This window comes from Equus przewalskii, chromosome 1 (genome assembly GCF_037783145.1).
Source record: "Equus przewalskii isolate Varuska chromosome 1, EquPr2, whole genome shotgun sequence".
In the NCBI taxonomy this organism is placed as follows: Eukaryota; Metazoa; Chordata; class Mammalia; order Perissodactyla; family Equidae; genus Equus; species Equus przewalskii.
This window is the reverse complement of record NC_091831.1, coordinates 105,554,017-105,573,078: the sequence shown is the minus strand read 5'-3', so window position 1 is coordinate 105,573,078 and position 19,062 is coordinate 105,554,017. Positions and strand designations below refer to the sequence as shown.

Genomic DNA, 19,062 nt, shown 5'->3' with positions numbered 1-19,062 from the left:
TCTTCTAGTTGTGGCATGTGGGACGCTGCCTCAGCGTGGTCTGATGAGCAGTGCCATGTCCGCGCCCAGGATTCGAACCAACGAAACACTGGGCCGCCTGCAGCGGAGCGCGCGAACTTAACCACTCGGCCACGGGGCCAGCCCCTATTGAGGATCTCTTATATGTGATGTGTTGCTTCTCTCTTGCTGCTTTCCAGATTCTCTCTTTGCCTTTGACGGTTTAATTATAATGTGTCTCAATGTGTCAAGTAGAATTTACCCTACTTGGACTTTGTTGAGCTACTTGGGTTTGTAGATTCATGTTGTTCTTCAAATTTGGGAAATTTTCAGCCATTATTTCTTCAAATAATCTCTCTTCTCCTTTTGAGACTTTTAATGCATCTGTTGGTTCTGTTAGTGGTTTCCCATAGATCCCCTCTGTTCACTTTTCTTCCTTTTTTCTTTTCTTCCCCAGACTCAATCATTTCAGTTGTCCTGTATTCAGATTTGCTGATTCCGCTGCCTGCTCAAATCTGCTTTTGAACCCACCTTGTGAATTTTTTGTTTCAGTTACTGTACTTTTCAACTCCAGAATTTATTTTTGTTTCCTTTTTATAATTTCTCCCTCTTTATTGATATTCTCATTTATTTCATACATCATTTTCCTGTCTTTGTCTGTGTCTTCCTTTAGCACTTTGGGCATCTTTAAGACAGTTGTTCTAAAGTCTTTGTCTAGTAAGCCCAACATTTGGGCTTACTTGGACACAGTTTCTGCCAATGTATTTTGTTCCTTTGAATGAGCCATACTTTCCTGTTTCTTTGTATGCCTTGTGATGTTTTTGTTGGACGTTTGAATCTTATAACTCTGGAAATCAGCATCTCCTCTTCCCAGGATTTGCTGTTTATTTGTTGTTGAAAGGTTTCTTTGTGCTGGGGATCAACCTGAAGTGAAAGCATAAGGTCTTCTCAGGCCTTTTCTGAACCTTCATCTTTCCTTGGGCATCCCAGGTGGCTTTCTAAATTTTCCCATGTGTGCAGTTGCTATTGAATGACTTAATCCATAAATATCTGGCTCCCAAAAGGGGAAAAAAGAGGGAAAAAATGTATTACTCTTTGAAATTCCCAGGAAGCAACTTAAGCTGGTAGGGGTTGCAACAATGATGGCCAGTCCCTGTATCTGCATCTCAGAAATCAAAAGCAGCACTGAGCAGTTAAAACCCAGAACCCAGATGTTTGAAGGATAGCATCCTTATTTTCTGCCCTGGCTCCAGCAAGCCACACTGGGAATGCGAGCGCAGCTGCCCTCTGTGAGGCTGGGATGTGGAAGACAGATGGCCACTACTACACGAGAGCTTGAAGCTGACCAAAAGTAACCACAGCTTATCAGCCAGGCTTTCTCCTGGAGGCTGCAAGCTTTCAAATCAACTCCAGAGTTTCAAAATAGTTACTTCAAAGAGTCTTTGCCAACATGCTTGTTGTCTAGATGAAAGGGATTCCTGGTGCTTCCTTGCTCCACCATCTTCTCTGACATCACTTTCTCTTTTGGTCATTTTAAGATAAATTCTGATAAAATAGTTCAATTCAGGCTAACGTCTGTTTATTGGAGATCAACCTGTGCAAATTTCTCTGCCGGAGGCTGCAGAAGAATAGGAGGCAGACAGGAACCCAGCTCACCATTTCACCAGGTTGGTGATAAGCAGCATAGCAAAGACCAAGCAGGGTCAGTAGAGGCTCCAAGTAGGAAAGGAAAATAGGTGCAGAGTGGAGGGGGCCTTAAGAATGGGCAGAGAGTTAGTGTGGGAGATGGGGAAGATGGGGCAGCTAGGAAGATGGGGGCAATGAAAGGGGACTTGCTGTGGGAGAAGTGGACAGGGAGAAGAAACAGAATAACCAAAGTTCAGGGGGAAGCATCCTGAGGCACATGTGGTATCCCATGGGCTGCCCCCTTCCAGGCCCACTTTCTGCTAGATCTAGGAGTTCTCTTCTGTCATATCTTTTTTTTTTTTTTTTTTTTGAGGAAGATTAACCCTGAGCTAACTACTGCCAATCCTCCTCTTTTTGCTGAGGAAGACTGGCCCTGAGCTAACATCCATGCCCATCTTCCTCTACTTTATACATGGGATGCCTACCACAGCATGGCTTTTTGCCAAGCAGTGCCATGTCCGCACCCGGGATCCAAACCGGCAAACCCCAGGGCTGCTGAGAAGCAGAACATGTGAACTTAACTGCTGCACCACCAGGTCGGCCCCTCTTCTGTCATATCTAATCTCCTCTCCACCCACCTGCTGTGAGACATAAAGGTAGTTGGCATATAAGAGTCAGTAGATAACGATGGATGCAACAGAAGCTAAAATAAAGCTTGATGACAACTCAGGAGGTTAATTACATGACTTGCGCTAATCTCAGTCCACACCCTAATGTATGTAGGAAACATAGCTTCCTTTATTTTTCTAGAAACCAACCTAATTTGTGTTTTGAACTCCATTCTAGTCCATGTTGGATTCCTAATCACTTTGGGAGGTTTTGCCCCATTTGTCCTGAGTTTGCATCTAAAGATGTTCAGTGAGGATGCACCTGGTCCTTGTGACATTGTGGTGTATTCGTCTCCTAGAGCTGCTGTAACAAACTACCTCCAACTGGGTAGTGGCACAAACAATAGAAACTTATTCTCTCCCAGTTCTGGAGGCTAGAAGCCCAAGATCAAGGTGTTGGAAGGGTTGGTTCCTTCTGGGGGCTGTGAGGGAGAATCTCTTCCATGCCTCTCCTCTAACTTCTGGTGGTTGGCTGGCAATCTTGGGCGTTTCGTAGAGTGTAGAAGCATCACTCTAATCTCTGCCCTCCTCTTCCCATGGCGTTCTCCCTGTGTGTATCTGTCTCCAGATTTCCTCTTTTTATAACACCACTGGTCATTTTGGATTAGGAGCTCACCCTGCTCCAGTGTGACTTCATCGTCGCGAATTACATCTGCAGGGGTCCTATTGCCAAATAAGGTCACATTCTGAGGCCCTGGAGGTTAGGACTCCAGCGTGGGAATTTGAGAAAGGACACAGTTCAACACGTAACTTCTCACCATCCAGCATCTGCTGCCTTACCCACCCCTTCTCTGGTCCCAGCCATGGCAACTTGCCTGCTGCAGAGAAGATGTCCCTCCTGCTGGTCCATGTGGCTCTTCAGGACCAACCTCTCTCTGTTCCTTCCACACCGTGCTTTGTGAAACAGGAATCCACTCATCTGTTTACACTTGGCCCTTAGGCCCAGGACTCTCAGGGAGACTGTCTGAGGCTTGATCTACCTAAATATGCCATGCCATCATTTCTCTGAGGTTCAGCTGCCTCCCTGGTGCTCTGGGCAGGAAAAAGAACAAAAGGTGCCTCTGTTCTCAGATTCCATAAACCTTAGAGAGGTTTTCCTGTTTCCTGACTTGGAGATCAAACTCTCTGGGGCCACGAGTGTATATCATCTCTCAAGGCAGACTCCACTCCAGGTGAAGATGTCTAGAGTGAATGTTGTGGACACAGAGGTATGAGGGGAACCTTTCCTCTTACTCCAGATGTTTTCTCTAACACATTAATGTAGACCAGGAGCTGGCAAACTATGGCCTGTGGACCAAATCTGCCCCAGCACTTGGTTTTGTAAATAAAATTTTATTGGCAGGCAGCCATGCCCTTTTGTTTATATATTGTCTCTAGCTGCTCTTGTGCTAATTGGCAGAGTTGAGTAGTTGCAACAGAGACTGCATAGCCAACAAAGCCAAAAATATTCACTATCTGGCCCTCTGCAGAAAATGTTTGTGGACCCCTGGTGTAGACTTTTGTAACACAAAAGCCTAAAGACTTTACCACCTTTTGCTGTCACATCTCTCCCCTAAGGTGATGATTGCAGGGTGGCTTCACTGTCTGAACAGGAGAAATGGCAAAGGGAGAAAAAGAAATACCATAAATGTAATGGTTGATGTGTCAAAAATGTCATCCTGGCAACAGGTGTGTGCAGTTTGTGAAAAGTTATTGAGCAGAATAGTTGTGATTTGTGCTGTTACTCTTGTATGCTGAATTTCAATAAAAAGCACAGGGGAAAACAATCTTACTCCATCTTGATAATCTTGGCATCATGAAGACAAAGGAACCGTTGAGGTTGCCCAGGTCAGAGTCCTAGGAGAGTACCCCGGGGCCTCATGGAAGAGCTAGGCAGAGCCATCCTTCAGCCAGCCTGGCCAGTGTCCTGCTGCTCCCCCTCATTGCCCCTCACACATGTGGACTTGGCCAGAGAACACAGCTGGGTCTCCAGAACTGCTTAAAACCTAAGCCTAAGCGCAGAGCGTCTAGAACCCAAGACCATGTCGTTGACCATGCGTGGTCTCACACTTGCCCAGATAAAGCTTGCAGAGCTGGTTCTGAACTGGTCTTTATCCAAAGCTCATGAACAAGTGAATTAATCGCTCCGATGCCTTTCGCTATAAAGTAAGTGAGAGCTCTTGATGCACTCATCTTGGAACTTAGCCACCTCAATAGTGCACCTAAGAGCCGTTTAAAGGTCTTCATTTTATAGAAGACCAGAAGAAAAAAACCACACACACCAAAAATTCCCCTCGGGGCTTTCAGTGTTACAGATGGCCAAGTTTTAAGTTCAGATGGAAGACACAGTTTGTGGATCTTGCTGAACTGATACTCTCTGTATTCTGTTTCCAGATGACCTTGATTTACAGTTCTTGGATACATGTTTCTGACGGCTCACTTAAACATGCCGTCAGCGTGGGGCTGGGATTGCTGAGATATGGTGTGTAAGAGCAGGGCGGGTTGCTTTGGAAACCTTGCCCGGCCCCTCCTCTTCCTGGCAAGAGAGGCAAAAACTGAGCACCCCTGCTATTTCAGCAGCACCATCTGGTTAATGCAGACCATTCTCTTCCTTCTAGCCCTGGGCCTGGAGGCACGCACTGCCTGGGTGCCAGCGTGGAGCACGCGGTCTGTGAAAACCTGCCCTGCCCCAAGGGCCTGCCCAGCTTCCGGGATCAGCAGTGCCAAACACACGACCGGCTGAGCAGCAAGAAGAAGGGCCTGCTGACAGCAGTGGTGGTTGATGGTAAAGGCATATGGTGCATCCTTTCATAGTGACCTCCCTCCCTCCTCCCCAAGAACGTAAACACCTCCTAGGAAAACCCACCCCCTATGCCTGCGCTCCACCCAACAGGATGCTCCAGTCCTCCTGCCCAAGTCAGCCGAGGACCCACTTCTTGAGCAGTGGAGTTGAACTTGGGTGACCCAGTGCTGTGAGATTTCCCAAATGCAGCTGTGAGGCAGGCAGTGGACCAGATTCCTCCTGCACCCTTGTTTGCAGCAGGGCGGGTATGCTGGCAGCCTGCCATCTAGTGCCATGTGCTTAGGGGCCCAGGGCCAACTTGGAGAAGAGCAAGGCTCTGCAGGAGCAGGACAGTGGGTTTGTGTGTCTTCTGTTTCACTTTCCAGTGTTGATGCTTTCTTGCATTTCTTTTCTTGGTTCATTTTGGGTTGACTCTTACTCCTCAACTAGAGTGTTTGGGAAGAAGTTTTAAGGACAGTTTACAGCTTGGTGAAAATTATAATAAGCATAGATCATATTTTCTTTCCAAGAGTATTCTCCCAAATCAGGAAACTCTGCCCACTGGGCCATTGCAAGCATTTCCAGTGGCTGATAAAATTCTAGGTTGTGTATCATGTCTGTAGCATTTGTGATGTCTGTTTATCATTGATAAGGAAGCCCCAGGGCCTGGTTCAGGGGTTTTTACACTTAAAATTCTGCTCATCTTCAGGAAACAAGACTGTGTTATAATGATGACAATATGGTCCCATTTATCCATCGTACCGTGTGCCAGGCACAAGTTAGCTCTGCATACATCATCTCATTTAATATGCAAAACAAGCCATGCAGAAGATGAGAGGTTACGGGTTACATGACACGTCTAAGCTCCTGCCGCTGATGAGAAGCAGGAAGGGGTCTGACCCCAGTTCCAGAGGAGCTGACTCAGAAAATAACCAGCTATCATCTGGCTTCCAATACTCAAGACAGAAAGCATGATTTCTTGAGTGCTGAGTGAGGCAGCTTTAATAAGAACTAAAGCGCTGGGCCTGATTTTTATGCCGCCTCTAAAGTCTTTTGCAGGAGAAGGAGGTTCCTGTGCCAGGTCTTAGGTTTCTTCCCTGTGATCTGCAGAACCTCTGAAATCTCCATTCCGCAGTCTGCGATTACAAGCTCAAATGTGCATAGCTGTGCTGGGGTAGGCCCAGGCATTACAGGGAATAGTGGCCTCAGACCCACAGCTTTTAACCCAACAACCTGACCCATCCTCTTTGAAATGACTTGTAAAGTCATGTGGGATGTTCTAAATTATAGCAGATGGTACCAACCCACCCAGCCGTGGGCTCATTTTAAAGCATTGGGGCGTTCCCCAGACATTTTCCTTTTTTAAAAAGAACACCAGCTTTGGGAGCTGTGTGATTATAGCAGCACTGTCACCTAACCAGCAGACTTCAACACAAGTGCAGCCGTCATACCCTTGGCTTTACCTGGAGACAAAGTAGACGGGAGCCCCGCCCTCCCAAAAGGAACACACACACCTGGAGGCAGGGCTCGCACACGACCCTCGCCACTGTCTGCCTGGCCATTCATCTGATGCGGGAAGACACAGGAGGTTTCCAGATGTCTCGGGCACACTCAGACCCCTAATCGGGAGGAAGATAGCACCAGCGGGAGCTGCCGTATTTCCATCACAGCGACTGGTTCAAATGAGAAGCAGCCTCATATCCAAACCGTCAGCCACCTCCCGGTCTGCTAGATAAAGATGCTTTAGGTCGTCTGCCTGTCATGTCCTCTCCTGCTTCTCGGGAGCAAGAAGAGGTCAGGTCTAGGACAGACTCTCCCCTTCTCATTACCACACAACTATGTGCATGGAGTTGTTATTCTTTCCTCGGTCTCCTGCTTCAGTTTTCAGTTCTCCTGCCTCATTTATGCAATGCAGAAACCCCACTTAAATGTCTATTTTTCCACAGATTTCTCCAAGTCCAGATTAAACTTCTGTTTTACTTCTAACCACTTTTGGATGGCTGAGCTCGTCGGTTCCCTTATCATCACAGTGGCTGAGACTGTTGTCTGCCCAGAACCCCCCTCCAAGAAGCCTCACACTGCAGCTATTTGGGGAAGCTCATTGGGTTCAGAATGTGTTTCCACCCAGTCGCGTTTTGTTTCTTTCCACCAAAGCAACAAATAATTATAGCCAGAGTGCCACCGCCTTTGATCTCAAAAGTACAACCCTATTTGATAAGGACAGTTAACAGGCAGAGAGCTTTTTGCCTTTGAAGGAGAGACCCCAAGTTCAGGGCTTTCAAGGGTAGCTTGACACATCCCCCTCTGGGGTGAAATTGTCGTGACTTCTTGAGTATTTGGTTTCATTTCCCTCTCAAATATAAACAGAAGCCAGCATTTTTTAAAGGAGCATTTCACAGGGATAAAAACAAAGTAATAAATGGCCAATTCAGAGGGCAGGGGGAGAATACAGATTTTAAGTGTTCCTCTCAGAACTTGGTTTATAAAAGGCACAATTCTAGCTCAGCCGTGATAGGAACGATTCCTGTGGTTGGGCTCCGGGCTCTTCTGCAGCCCATTATGACTGCCCTATTCATAGCATTGCTATCGCTGCGGAATTCTTTGGCGAGTGACGCACAGTTCAAGAAAGGGGAAGCTATATTTTTTCTTTTTTCTCCTATTGAAAAAAAAGAAATTCTTGCAGAGGTAGATTTTCCAAGGGAGGACTCAGGACCACAAATCTATACCACCTCCAAAAGAAGACAAAGACTCTCCTTAGAAATATTTCTAAGTGGAAAAGCCTTTAGACAGAAACCCATTGAGATGGCCCGTTGCCAAACCCACCCCATTTCTGCTTTCCCCGTGGAATCTCATTTAAGTAGAAACCGTCAAGAGTTCAGTCCTCCCTGCCTAGGCCAGCAGGCCACATGCCCACAGAAGTGTCAGAGGGCTTGGCGAAGGCCGTGTCTGGACATGGAAGTGCATTCCCAGCTCCTTCTCCTCGGCATGGCAGAACCCAGTCCGAGTCTGAGCCTCCCGGCGGACGGAGGGTATGATGGTTATAGTTCTCTGACTCCAGCTTGGCCAAGCCAGCTGGGGTTGCTTAATGAAAAAGAGAGAAGTTGTTGCAAAGATGTAGGGTGTCTCACAGGTCCCCAGGGCCAGGATCAAAGTGTGAGGCCAGGGCTTCTGAAGATGTCAGGACCTGCCCTCCGTGTCCTCCACAGCTTGTTTGTGGATCATTCCCTCCTGCCCCCACTGCAGACTGGCTTTCTCACAGCTTGTCCACATGCAGGCTGATGGGCGGCCCTCAGCACCTTCATGTAAATCCTCATCCCATATCCAAATCCTTTGGGGCCAGATGTGGTTCAGAGTTAGAAGCATTTTAGGTGTTTGAGAGGTAACAACAGTGCATCAACCATATATTACTCAGTGGGATCCAGGGGAGCACCCCACAGTCAGACACATGGACAGCTCTACCAGGTAACCCATGAGCAGTCTCTAAGTGGGATACTGAAAACTACCAACAGCCTTATGTCAATCAAGGCTGGTTTTTCTACCAAATGTGTTTGCCACAAGTGTAAGAAAATGCTTGGAGCTGTCAGAGCTTTCTGGATTTCTGAATTATGGATAAGGGAGTGTAGGCTTCTTTGGGATTCACCAACCATGAGCAGACACCACCTCTCTGAATCTGAATTTCAGTGCTAATTTCCCAGGGGAGAGACAGGTTGGTCCAGCTATAGTCAGGTGGCCACTGCTGGTCCAATCAACTGAAGCCTGGCTATGAGGTCATGGTGGGTTGCTTTGAGGACAGGGGCCTGAGCAGCCTCCTCAGTGTGTTCCCCAAAGAGGGCCAGGCAGGGCTAGGTGAGCACTTGTGATGGCCTCAAAATTAATGGTGTCGCCACCTTAGTAAGACCTTGTAACCACTGGCAGAGAGAAAACAGCAAGAGCACTGAGAGCCACAAGTGTCTTCACCATAGAGTGCCAGGGGGAATCTTCCAAGCCTCCACCAAGCAGATGTGATTGTGTGGCTCTCAAACCCCTGCCCTATCTGTGGCTTTCCCATCCAAGTGTAAGTCCTGACAGCAGATGAGCCACTGAGAAGCTGGGACCCACCCCAGCCAGTCCAGCCTCAATCAGAATTTCATCTCCACAGACATCAGCTGTTCAAGAGGGATGCTCCAGGCTTCTTTCTTTGGATTGTGTGGTTGTGTACCTTTTAAGAAGATTTAGTCTCCTTCTATACTACTAAGGATGTAACAGTGTTGACACTGTGCCCAAAGCTGAATCCCAGCACCTCATGTTATTTATTGGGAGATTAGTTGCCCACCTGAGGCAGCCTGAAGGGGAATATTCAGAGAATTGTGAGGGACTCTGAGCCTCCTCAAGTTTTGTAAAAGTTATCCTGAGTCCCTTCGAGAGATAGTGCTACACTTTCCCAGAGGTGTGGGGTGCCCTGAATTCTGAGCAGAGTCCCCAGGAAAGGAGATGGACAAAAGGAAGGAGTTCCAGCTGAGCAGAGGAAGGAATTGTTACCTCTGGACTCTCTTCTGGAGCCTAGGTGTCCCCAGACTGTCCCAAGCCATAAAGGACAGTGTCTGCAGGTGGAGGAGTCAAGTGTACCTTCTTGCCTGAGGTCATGGCCAAAAGCCCTCCATCTGAGCTTGGGCCCCCCTCTTGAGAGAGTCTCCACTTCCCTCATGTTCACACCAAAGAGCTCAGATAAGCAATCTTCATCCCTTCCAGGTCTCATCTTTCTAACTTATCTCAAAAGAGCCTCTACTTTTCCACCCAAATTCCATTTCCATTTCTGCTCAAATCAGAGTATACACTCAGAAGCCAGAAATGTCCATGAAACTGGTTGTTTGTTTTCAGCAACACCATTTTGCCTCTTGGTATTTTTGGCCCGCAGAGTTCTCTATTCGGAAAGAAAACAGTGATAATGGGAAGAAAACCAGGATGGAGTGAAGAGGCTAGGGTCTGGCCCTGCCAGGCAGGGGACTCTGGGCAGCCATGCACATTCTCTGAGCCTCGTGTGTTCATCTGTAAGATGGAATGATGACAGCACCCACCTGAAATGCATAGACACTTCAGCATGCTGCCTGGCACGTAGTAGATAATAAGTGTTATTTGTGATTTTATCGTCATCACCACCATCATCATCATCATTACTGCTATTGAACAAATCACCTCAAAGCTCAGTTACTCCAAGTTGAGGCAGCACTTCAGTTTAAAGGTAATTAAAATCCATAGTTTTCAAACTGCCAAGGGACCCTTTCTTCCAGTGAAACATGAGAGGAAGCCCAGTTTGTGGAGAAGATACACCCATCCATTCAGACTGCGGGCTGTGGTGCTGCGTCTGTCCCAGTGGCTCCCCAAGATGCTCAAGGTCCCAAAGAGCACCTCAAAAGTCTTGTCAAATGAGCCCCCCAGGACCTGATCTCAGTTTACATTTCAGTTTCCTATAGTTCTCCTTCCACTGGCCGCCACCTCGTGTCATTCCATCTAAATGGAGGGACCACTGCCCTCAGCCTGCCAGCTGAGGAAATGGGTCACTCCTTCCAGGTTATGCCCTGTCCTCTGACAGCTCAGATCAGACCCATCTCATGGGGCTTTTCACAGTCTGCCTCATCTGGAGTTTGCTGTGTACTTGTCCATGAGACCACCAGGGTCTTACCTATCTTTCTTTCCCCAGGAGTGCCCAAAGAGTGCCTTGTGTGAGGGAGGGGCTCACTCCATGTATGTTGAATAAATGTTGAAGCATTGTTACTTTGCTTACCTAGGAAGCTACTCTTCATAGCAGATGTTCTTCTCCCACAACTAACTGGAACAACCAAGTAGAACATTTCTGCTATACCCTGTGGCTGCTTTCTAGTGTTCTAAGACAAGACTTCCCACTGGGCATGTTGATCAGCAGAGCTCCATGGAAGAGGAGCTGTGGAATGCTGAACACAGTGACGGTTTAGTGAATGTCATCCGATCATGAAAAGCCTGGAGCCTGGGTGATACTGTACATCTACTTTGACTGAAACTCTCTAGCTGGGATGTTAAGCTCTTCTGAGGCCGACTCAGCCCCAGAAGGCTTCCTCTACCCCTGCCATTACTCACCTGAGACCACCAGAAGGACCCACTAGAGACGGGTTGTGGTGGAGACAAATGGCCTGGCAGAGGCAGCAGAAAGCTGTTAGTGTTTCTGTTTCTGGAGGTTCTTTTTAAAAAATAATCACATAAATGTCATTAGAATTAGGTGACTGAGAGACAGAAAAGGGTGCATTCCTCTTTTTCAGTTACGTACAGAGAAACAAAATCCATTCATTCAAAATAAGCTTGAAGCTTTTCCACTAAGATCAGGAATAAGGCAAGTAAGTCCCCTTTATCACTCCTTTTCAACATCATACTGGAAGTCCTAACTTATGCAATAAAACAAGAAAAAGAAATAAAAGATTGAGAAGGAAGAAATAAAACTATCTTTTTTTGCAGAGGACATGATCGTCTATGTAGAAAATCTGAAAGAATCGCTAAAACCCCCTCCTGGAACTCGTAAGCAATTTTAGCAAGGTTGCAGGATATAACATAAATTTACAAAAGTCAGTCTCTTTCCTATATACCAGCAAGGAGAAAATGGAGTTTTGAATTAAAAATATACCATTTACATTAGCACCTCAAGAAATGAAATAGTTAGGTATAAATCTAACAAAATATGTGCAAGATCTATATGAGGAAAACGATAAAACTCTGATGAATGAAATAAATTAATGGGGAGCTATTCCATGTTCATGGTTAGGAAGAATTAATATTGTCAAGGTGTCACTTCTTCCCAACTTGGTCTATAGAGTCACTGCAGTCCATTCAAAATCTCAGCAAGGTATTTTGGGGATATTGACAAAGTGATTCTAAAGCTTATATGGAAAGATGGAAATATTTACCCAGTCTTTCTGTGAGTCAGGTTCCTGGGCCTGGCCTGGGGACAAGAGACGGAAGCTCAGTCTGTTGTCCTCCAAGGGCTCCCAGTCCCATCATTTCTTCAACCTAAATGTAATTAAAATCCATCCCTTTTAAACTTCTTTAGAAGTGGGACCCACTTTATGAGAAATCTTGTATATGGGACTTGTTCAAACAATTATAGGACAGTAGGATAATGGCTGAGGGCTTTAATGAAGGTGTGTGCAAAGTGCAGATGGAGATTCCAAGTCAGAGATGGCATGAGCAGACAGCGTTCTGGATTGAAAGCTGCTAGAGTGATAGGAATCTTCCAGAAAGCTAAGTGCAAGAAGGGATTTCCAGGCAGAAGGGACAGCCTAGACAAAGGCATGAGAGTTGGCATGAGAGTTCTCCTGTTCTGGGAGCTCACTTGGTTCCAGAAGCAGCAGAAACCAGCATTTCTATCCTGCCTGGTGACATGGCTCTTACAGGTTGTCCTAGAGGCCCCTTTGTTCTGTACCTTACTCCTGCTCAGTTTCTTCTGGGACCTTCTTGCCACATAGCACAGCCCTGCAGCTTTTATCCAGCAGCTGGCGGAGCACTAAAGCTTTTAGCAAAAGCCTCTGCTATGGAGACACCCATGGGGCCTGCTCCCTCCCCCAGAAGCATTCTTGTTCACTTTCTCCCCTCTTCCACCCCCAGGACAGGAGCAGCTCACCCTTGATAACATATTCAGCTTACTTAGAGGTTAGCACACAACAAGATGTTCGTTCAGCCTTGTATTTTTAATGTCTTAAGGAAAAGGAACCACTGTGTCTTTGCAAAGGATAAAGAGAACACGGTGAAGAAAAGCCCATAGAGCTCTCAGCGTGTGTCAGTCACCTGAGTCTGAGGGTCTTCCTCCATTTGTTGTGTCGAGTGTTCCAAAGGGCGGGTAAATGTCTCTGAGGAACATGTGCCAGCTTCCTATGCCCTTTATTGCATGCTGACCTCTTGTCCCTTGGGCTAGCCTGTCAGCCATGTGTACCTGTGCCCTGCATGGCTCACACACCCCTTCCCATGTCAACATCCACCTCTCCTTCCCTCCTCAGATAAGCCATGTGAGCTCTACTGCTCGCCCCTTGGGAAGGAGTCCCCGCTGCTGGTGGCCGACAGGGTCCTGGATGGCACACCCTGCGGGCCCTATGAGACTGACCTCTGCGTGCATGGCAGGTGCCAGGTGACGTGTTTTCCTTGTGTCTTTGGTGGGGCTTTGGAGGGGAGCCTTCTTCTCCCCAGAGGGTATTGGGGTGGGGCGGAGGCTTTGGGAGGCCTGGGGGAGTAGATTTTCTCAAGAAGGCACCTGATGGTGCTGCTTCTACAGCCTCGCACCCCTCCCTCCTTCAGCAGTGACGGAGCCTGAAGCCCACCTGCAGGTCAACTGGAGTTGAGGTGGCTGAAAAAAGAGTGGTAACATAATAATCTCAAAAGTCTTAAAATAACTTTAGACATGATGACAAAGGGAAGAGCAGGGGGCCCTCCCAAGGCAGCTCTCCCTGGCCTGGCATAGCAGACATGACTTGGCCCCTGTTTGCCCTCAGAATGGGCATCCTCCTGATGTGGCGCAGAAGCCAGGATTGGGTTGGGGGTTAAGAGGCTGCATATTTCCAGTTCCTAGAGGGGCGTGGCTCTGACCACACCACCCTCAGTTATGCCACATGTGCCGTATTTCCTGATGACCGAGATCGGTCTGAGCGTGTTCTGAAAGAGCCCCAGGAAGCCCTCTGCCTCAGCCACGGGTGCGTGCTCTCCTCATCATTGCAGCCAAGCTCCCTCAGCTGTGCTCCCAGCAGGCGAGCCCACTAAGAGCTGGAGGAGGCTCCCAGAGCCCTGAGCAAGCAGATGGATATCAGGATTACCATGCATTTGGCATGGAAAGGAAAACCAGGTCTTTCCTGTGATTTTTGCTTTTCCTTGTCTGGCCTCCATTGACCAGCACCTGTGTGGGACTAAGCAAAGAGTCCATTCACCAAGTTCCACTGAGCGGCCTTCTAATTTTACTAGGGAAAGAGGAAGTGCTTTCTAGGAGCCGTGTGGCTCTTGATGCTTCAGGGCCCCTACACCTTTTGAAGTTGATGCCCATCTCTAATGTTCAGTTTCAGGGAAATATTAAAACACTTGAAAAATTGTAAATTCAGGGGTCACGGGGAGAGAAACTGTTGTCCCTTCCTCAGTTGTACCAGAAATCTGCCTCCAAGCCTGGAGCCCACTCGCCCCAGGAGGGCGGCACGTCTTTGTTCTCTCTGCTTCCCAATGCCTGGCCAAGGGCATAGGCGGCAGGGTCTTGGAGAGTAAAGGAAAGGCGGAGAAAAAGGAGAAAGGCAGGAAGACACAGACACAAAGACAACTTCTGGGATGATTCCCGTGGCCAACTATTTCAACCCTAGTGGATTTTTTTCCCTGCGGACTCCAAACTAGTCTCAAACTGGGATCTTTCAGGGAAAAGCTTGACAATATCCAGACTCCTTTGGCACTGCCTGGCTTTGTTATCACATATGGGTATGTGTGGGTGATGGGCGCTTGGTGCCCGAGAGTCTTGGCAAGGCATCCTCCCAAGGAAGGAGGCAGTGATGGCTGGCTGAACAGGGCCTGCAGGGCTGTCACTTGTAGCAGAGAATGTACGAGGCCCCACTGTGAACAAAGTTCTTATCATTATTACTGAAATGAGGAATTGCTGACGGTTCTCTGTAAACCCGCTAGAAAGCCAAGCGCAAGATTTGTTTTCTTCCTAAATTAGACACTTGCACAGGCCATCCTGCAGCCCAATGAGGTACGTTCCTTTAGTAACAATTTCCCACCTACAAGCACTTGTACTCTTTAGAGTAGCACTGGCTGAGCCACCTCCAGCCTCTTGCCAGCATTTTCTGCAGTGTTCTTGCCAACGTGGAGGCATTTCTAAGAATCTTGAAATGTTCTGGCCAGTGGGGTCCATGTTAAGTGGCCAGACATGATTTCAGCTCTGAGTGATCAGTGCCATGGTCCCCTTCAGTGACCTTGGTTCTAACTGCAACCTTTTCAATTAGGGAATCTTCCCTGTACCATGACAGGAAAACTTTCAGTGCTTTAATTAGTACAGCAACGATGAGATGCCACTCAAGATATTTTAATAGCGTTAAGTCTGTGGTCATCAGAGCACCTTTGAATTGGAGCCTGACCTGCACTTGGGTGCGATAGGAATGACATGGGACACATGCCTTCCCATTCCCAGATGCCGTCCCATCCCCATGGAACCTCGCAGTTCTGTGGATCTATCTCAAATGCCTCTGTCACTGTCATCATCATTGCATTTACTCGTCTCTCCACTGAGCCTGACACTAACCAAGCACAACCACTCAAGGCAGGGGCACTAGAGCACAGAGGTGCAGACAAGGGCACCTTTCACAATGCTCTATGGTGAGCGGGTGGGCTCCTCCTCCTCAGGAGCCTCACCCTGCCAGGGGGGAGACCCCCACCTGCTGGTTCATGGATTCACCATATCCTCTGAGTGGATGCATCCCAGTGACGCCGCTGCCTCCAAGCAGCCCACCAGTCCTAGCAGAAGGCCCACCGTCCTGGTAGGTGGTGGCAGCACCCAAGTGGAAGCACCTCACAGGATTAAAATCCTGAGAAACAGCTCACTTCTGAAAGAGGTTAAAAGTACCATCTGCAGTTATTCTAATGGTGCTCTTTCTTCAGAAAGAAACTATAAAGGTTAACGTGAGCTTGTTTTTAAGTCAGTTTTCACAGAACCAGATTAGTGAAGTCATAGTCAATGAAGTTCTATAATAAAAATTGAGCATACTGAAATAAGGTTAAGAAAGTCAAATACAAATATAATATTTATGCCTAGTACAGGAATGGCTCAAATGGAATGTTCTGGATTCCTGTGGTGCTTCTGAATAAGGCAAGGAAAATTAGTGAAACAGAAAAAGAGTAACAGTACTTAAAAAATCTCAAGGGTTTAGTGAGCAGAGGATCTGTACTTATTCATTGATATAATTATCTTATTATAATGGATAAAAGGTAGAAATCATCCACATTTTATGTAAGACAGCTCTTGTAGAAATATTGCCATGGTTCTGCTAGCTTTTTCCTCTGTTCCCTTCAGCTATAAATTTTGCTATTTTCAGGTAGCAGAAAGAGTTCTGGGAAATTTTGAGAAACATAGTGACTAGTGCAGAGGGGACGAGAGGCTCCAAAATGACATTTTGAGTAGATTCCACTAAGCTCTAAAGAGCAGACTGGTTCAAACCGTACCATACAACATGGAAATACCATTTTATTCTGTTTTTATGGGGCCCGAGTTAAGCTTCATTTCACTGAGTCACAAATTACTCAATATGCTGAAATGAAACTTAGTGCTTATAAAAGTGGGAGCGAGTTGGGGGAAGAAACACAAACATTGTCTATTTTTCAGCAAGTCCCTATAAATCAAGAGTCCCATCATTAATGATTCCTACTGTTGGCCTCCAGAAGCAAAGAAATCAAGTTAATACGCCTCTAATGTGCAACTTGCCTCGGAGCTACTGACCTTGAGTGGGTGAGTCAAACTGGTGGACAGATCCGAATACACCTGAGACCAGATAGGCTTGGCTTTTCTTTAAGGCTTTATCAGCTTATGCACACTTGTAGCCAACGTACTCCAATTGGAGTCACGCTGTCTTGGGACCCTAACTTGTGTATGTCTCCTGGGCTTGATGAACATCAAAATGAAACACCGTCAGGGCCTATAGGCTTCTTCAGTGGAGAGATTGTGTCTGATTATCTGTGTGCCCCAGGAGCTGGCCCGGAGGAGAGCCTTTGATTGCATATTGAAAAGAGAAAAACAATGAGTGGATGAAAGGGTGGATGGGTCACCTGCTCCTAGGACTTCAGTGATTCTGGAATCTGGAGCCCATTTCAACAGACCATTTTCATTGTCCAGAATTTACTGACCTCCTATTTTGTATACAAAGGTCTGTTAGGCAAGTAGAATTGCTGGTGGAATTTAAGAGAATTATAAGAGTCCCACTGTGTAAAGAAGGGGTAACAAGCATTCAGGAAAATGTACCGGGCACTTCTGCTTGGGCCTGTATTTCAACAACGCCCTCCTGGTTGCTGCTTTTCTGCACATCCTGACCCTGCAGCTGACATCTCTGAAGTGTGTGACTGTTGGTGCTGAACGCTTGTCGATAGCAGTGCCTGAAACTCTGAAGTCATTCCCTGCATCCCTGTTATCTGATTAACCTCCTATAGCAACTTCTGGAGTAAGCCAGCAGACTGAACCGCATTCCGCTCCTCTTCCATCCCAGGACTCCAGTAAACGGATGGGAAAGGCAGTATAGCACAAACCATCACAGCAAAGAAAGGCAGAGGCCACCGTCTGACAGAAGAGAGATGCCACCTCTTTCTGGAGGATGGAAGTGGATGGAAGTATCAATGAACAAAGCATCAGAAGCCAGAACTGGAACAAATGGAGAGTCTCAACCGAAAGCAGAATGCTTGACCGAGTCTAGGACTTGGAGATGGAGGGTGGGAGTGAGGAGTTGGCTGGAAAATAATGAGGAAAGTCAAAGGCTCATCCAACATGACTGACCATGCACTTGAAAGACCCAGAAAAACAGAAAAACTGACCCTGGCAGAAAATTGAGATAGTTATAGAATTCTGTATACAGCCACTTGGTGTTATTTGACACACTTGGCACCTGAAATAGTACCAAGCAGAGGGGTCAGAGTACACAAACCTGTCCCAGCCCCTGGGGATCCTGAAGAATTAACTTAGAGAGTGATCCTACATATGTCCCTTTTTGCAACTGACCTGAGGAGCCCACTGGGACAGACAGTGACCTGCTGCGTGTGGGGCTTCTTGATATTATGGGAGAGCCCGCTGTGGATGAGCCTCTGAATGCTGGCTCTCTGTGCATCTCACATCCAGAGGGACAGAGGGAAGGATGTGGTCCTGTCTACTTTCTCCTTTCCTCTCTTCCTTTTTTGGAGGGGGCAGGGATTCTGTGAAAGAAAAAGGGATAGAGGACAATTACCTGTCTGCTCAAACCATGTGGTGGTTGTCCCCCAACCCCTTAGCAGGAGGAAGGCCCGGCCTGTACGCAGTCTCCATCTGTCCTGACAACACCCACCCCTCATCAGGGCCCGAGCAGTGAACCTGGGTTTCCCGAACCAGAGAGGTAATTTTTACAGCAACCCTCTGATGTAGCGGTTAATATTGTCATTTTTAGAATGGGGAAACTGAGGCTCATATCCAAATCTGTAATAATCCTCAGGACATGCATAGTGACCACAACTTGAACATAACAATTATGAAAGAGAAGCTGACTGCCCACCTGCTGGGGTAACTTAGCCCTAATCTAGCAGCCACTTAGCTACAATTTGAAGTCATGTCTGAAGGATACTTTTGTTCTTAGAGGTGAAATTTTAGCAAAAGAAACTAGTTTTTACAATTAAAACAAAATGCTGGGTAGGGAAAGAGCAGAGCAGTTTCCCCCTGCATCCAGCCTTTGACAGTTTAACACATAAGATCATGTGAACCCTACAAGCAAGGCTGTCGAAGGATCCAGATCTGGAGCCCTGTTTCCCGGGTGGAGAGGTGTAAAAGTGTGATCTTGAGGCTCTCGGTTTAAGGCATTTGGGGTCTTGTAACTACACATTCTGTCGTGATGGAGCTTCCTATAGATTGTTTACTCAACCTAAGCACCATTGTAAGGGGGCTTTGCTTCCTGAGAGTATAGGGGAGCCAGCCACTGTTGTCCTTAGAGCTCTGCTGGGCTCCCCCACACCCCTCCAGGATATCTCAGCCCAGAAACTGCTTCTGCTCAGGGATGACAGAGGATGGAGGCAGCAGGAATCACCTCCCCAGTGGGAGCTTCATGCATGGGGCGTTTCTTGGGGGTCCTCAGGCAGGCACCACACCCTCGGGACATAGAGGGCTCAGGATCTGACAGGAGTGGCCATCTCCATGAGGGTCTTTTTCTGAGCTCCAAACCTAGCCCAGTGGTCTCCCAGTATGCCCTGGGCTCACAGCATCACCTGGGTACTCATTGGAAATGCAAATCCTTGGGCCCCACCCCAGCAATGGGTGATCACCCCCAGCCC

The 19,062-nt window shown here is 47.4% G+C and overlaps 1 protein-coding gene and 1 long non-coding RNA gene across 12 annotated transcripts in view; one reads left to right on the top strand and one right to left on the bottom strand.

Annotated features, from left to right (window-relative positions):
• The window catches only part of ADAMTS17 (ADAM metallopeptidase with thrombospondin type 1 motif 17), a 338,906-nt gene that overhangs the window by 218,826 nt on the left and 101,018 nt on the right, over positions 1-19,062 (top strand). For all 11 annotated transcript variants that reach the window (XM_070620387.1, XM_070620368.1, XM_070620376.1 and 8 more), the window contains exons 13-14: positions 4,889-5,055; positions 13,047-13,174. In XM_070620387.1, the coding sequence (XP_070476488.1) occupies positions 4,889-5,055; positions 13,047-13,174 (295 nt within the window). The remainder of the gene's footprint in view (positions 1-4,888; positions 5,056-13,046; positions 13,175-19,062) is intronic.
• LOC139083487 (uncharacterized) overlaps positions 16,228-19,062 on the bottom strand; it is a 70,853-nt gene continuing 68,018 nt past the window's right edge. The window contains exons 4-5 of the long non-coding RNA XR_011540244.1: positions 17,771-17,961; positions 16,228-17,502 (exon numbers count right to left, since the gene is read on the bottom strand). This is a non-coding gene — a long non-coding RNA (uncharacterized lncRNA). The remainder of the gene's footprint in view (positions 17,503-17,770; positions 17,962-19,062) is intronic.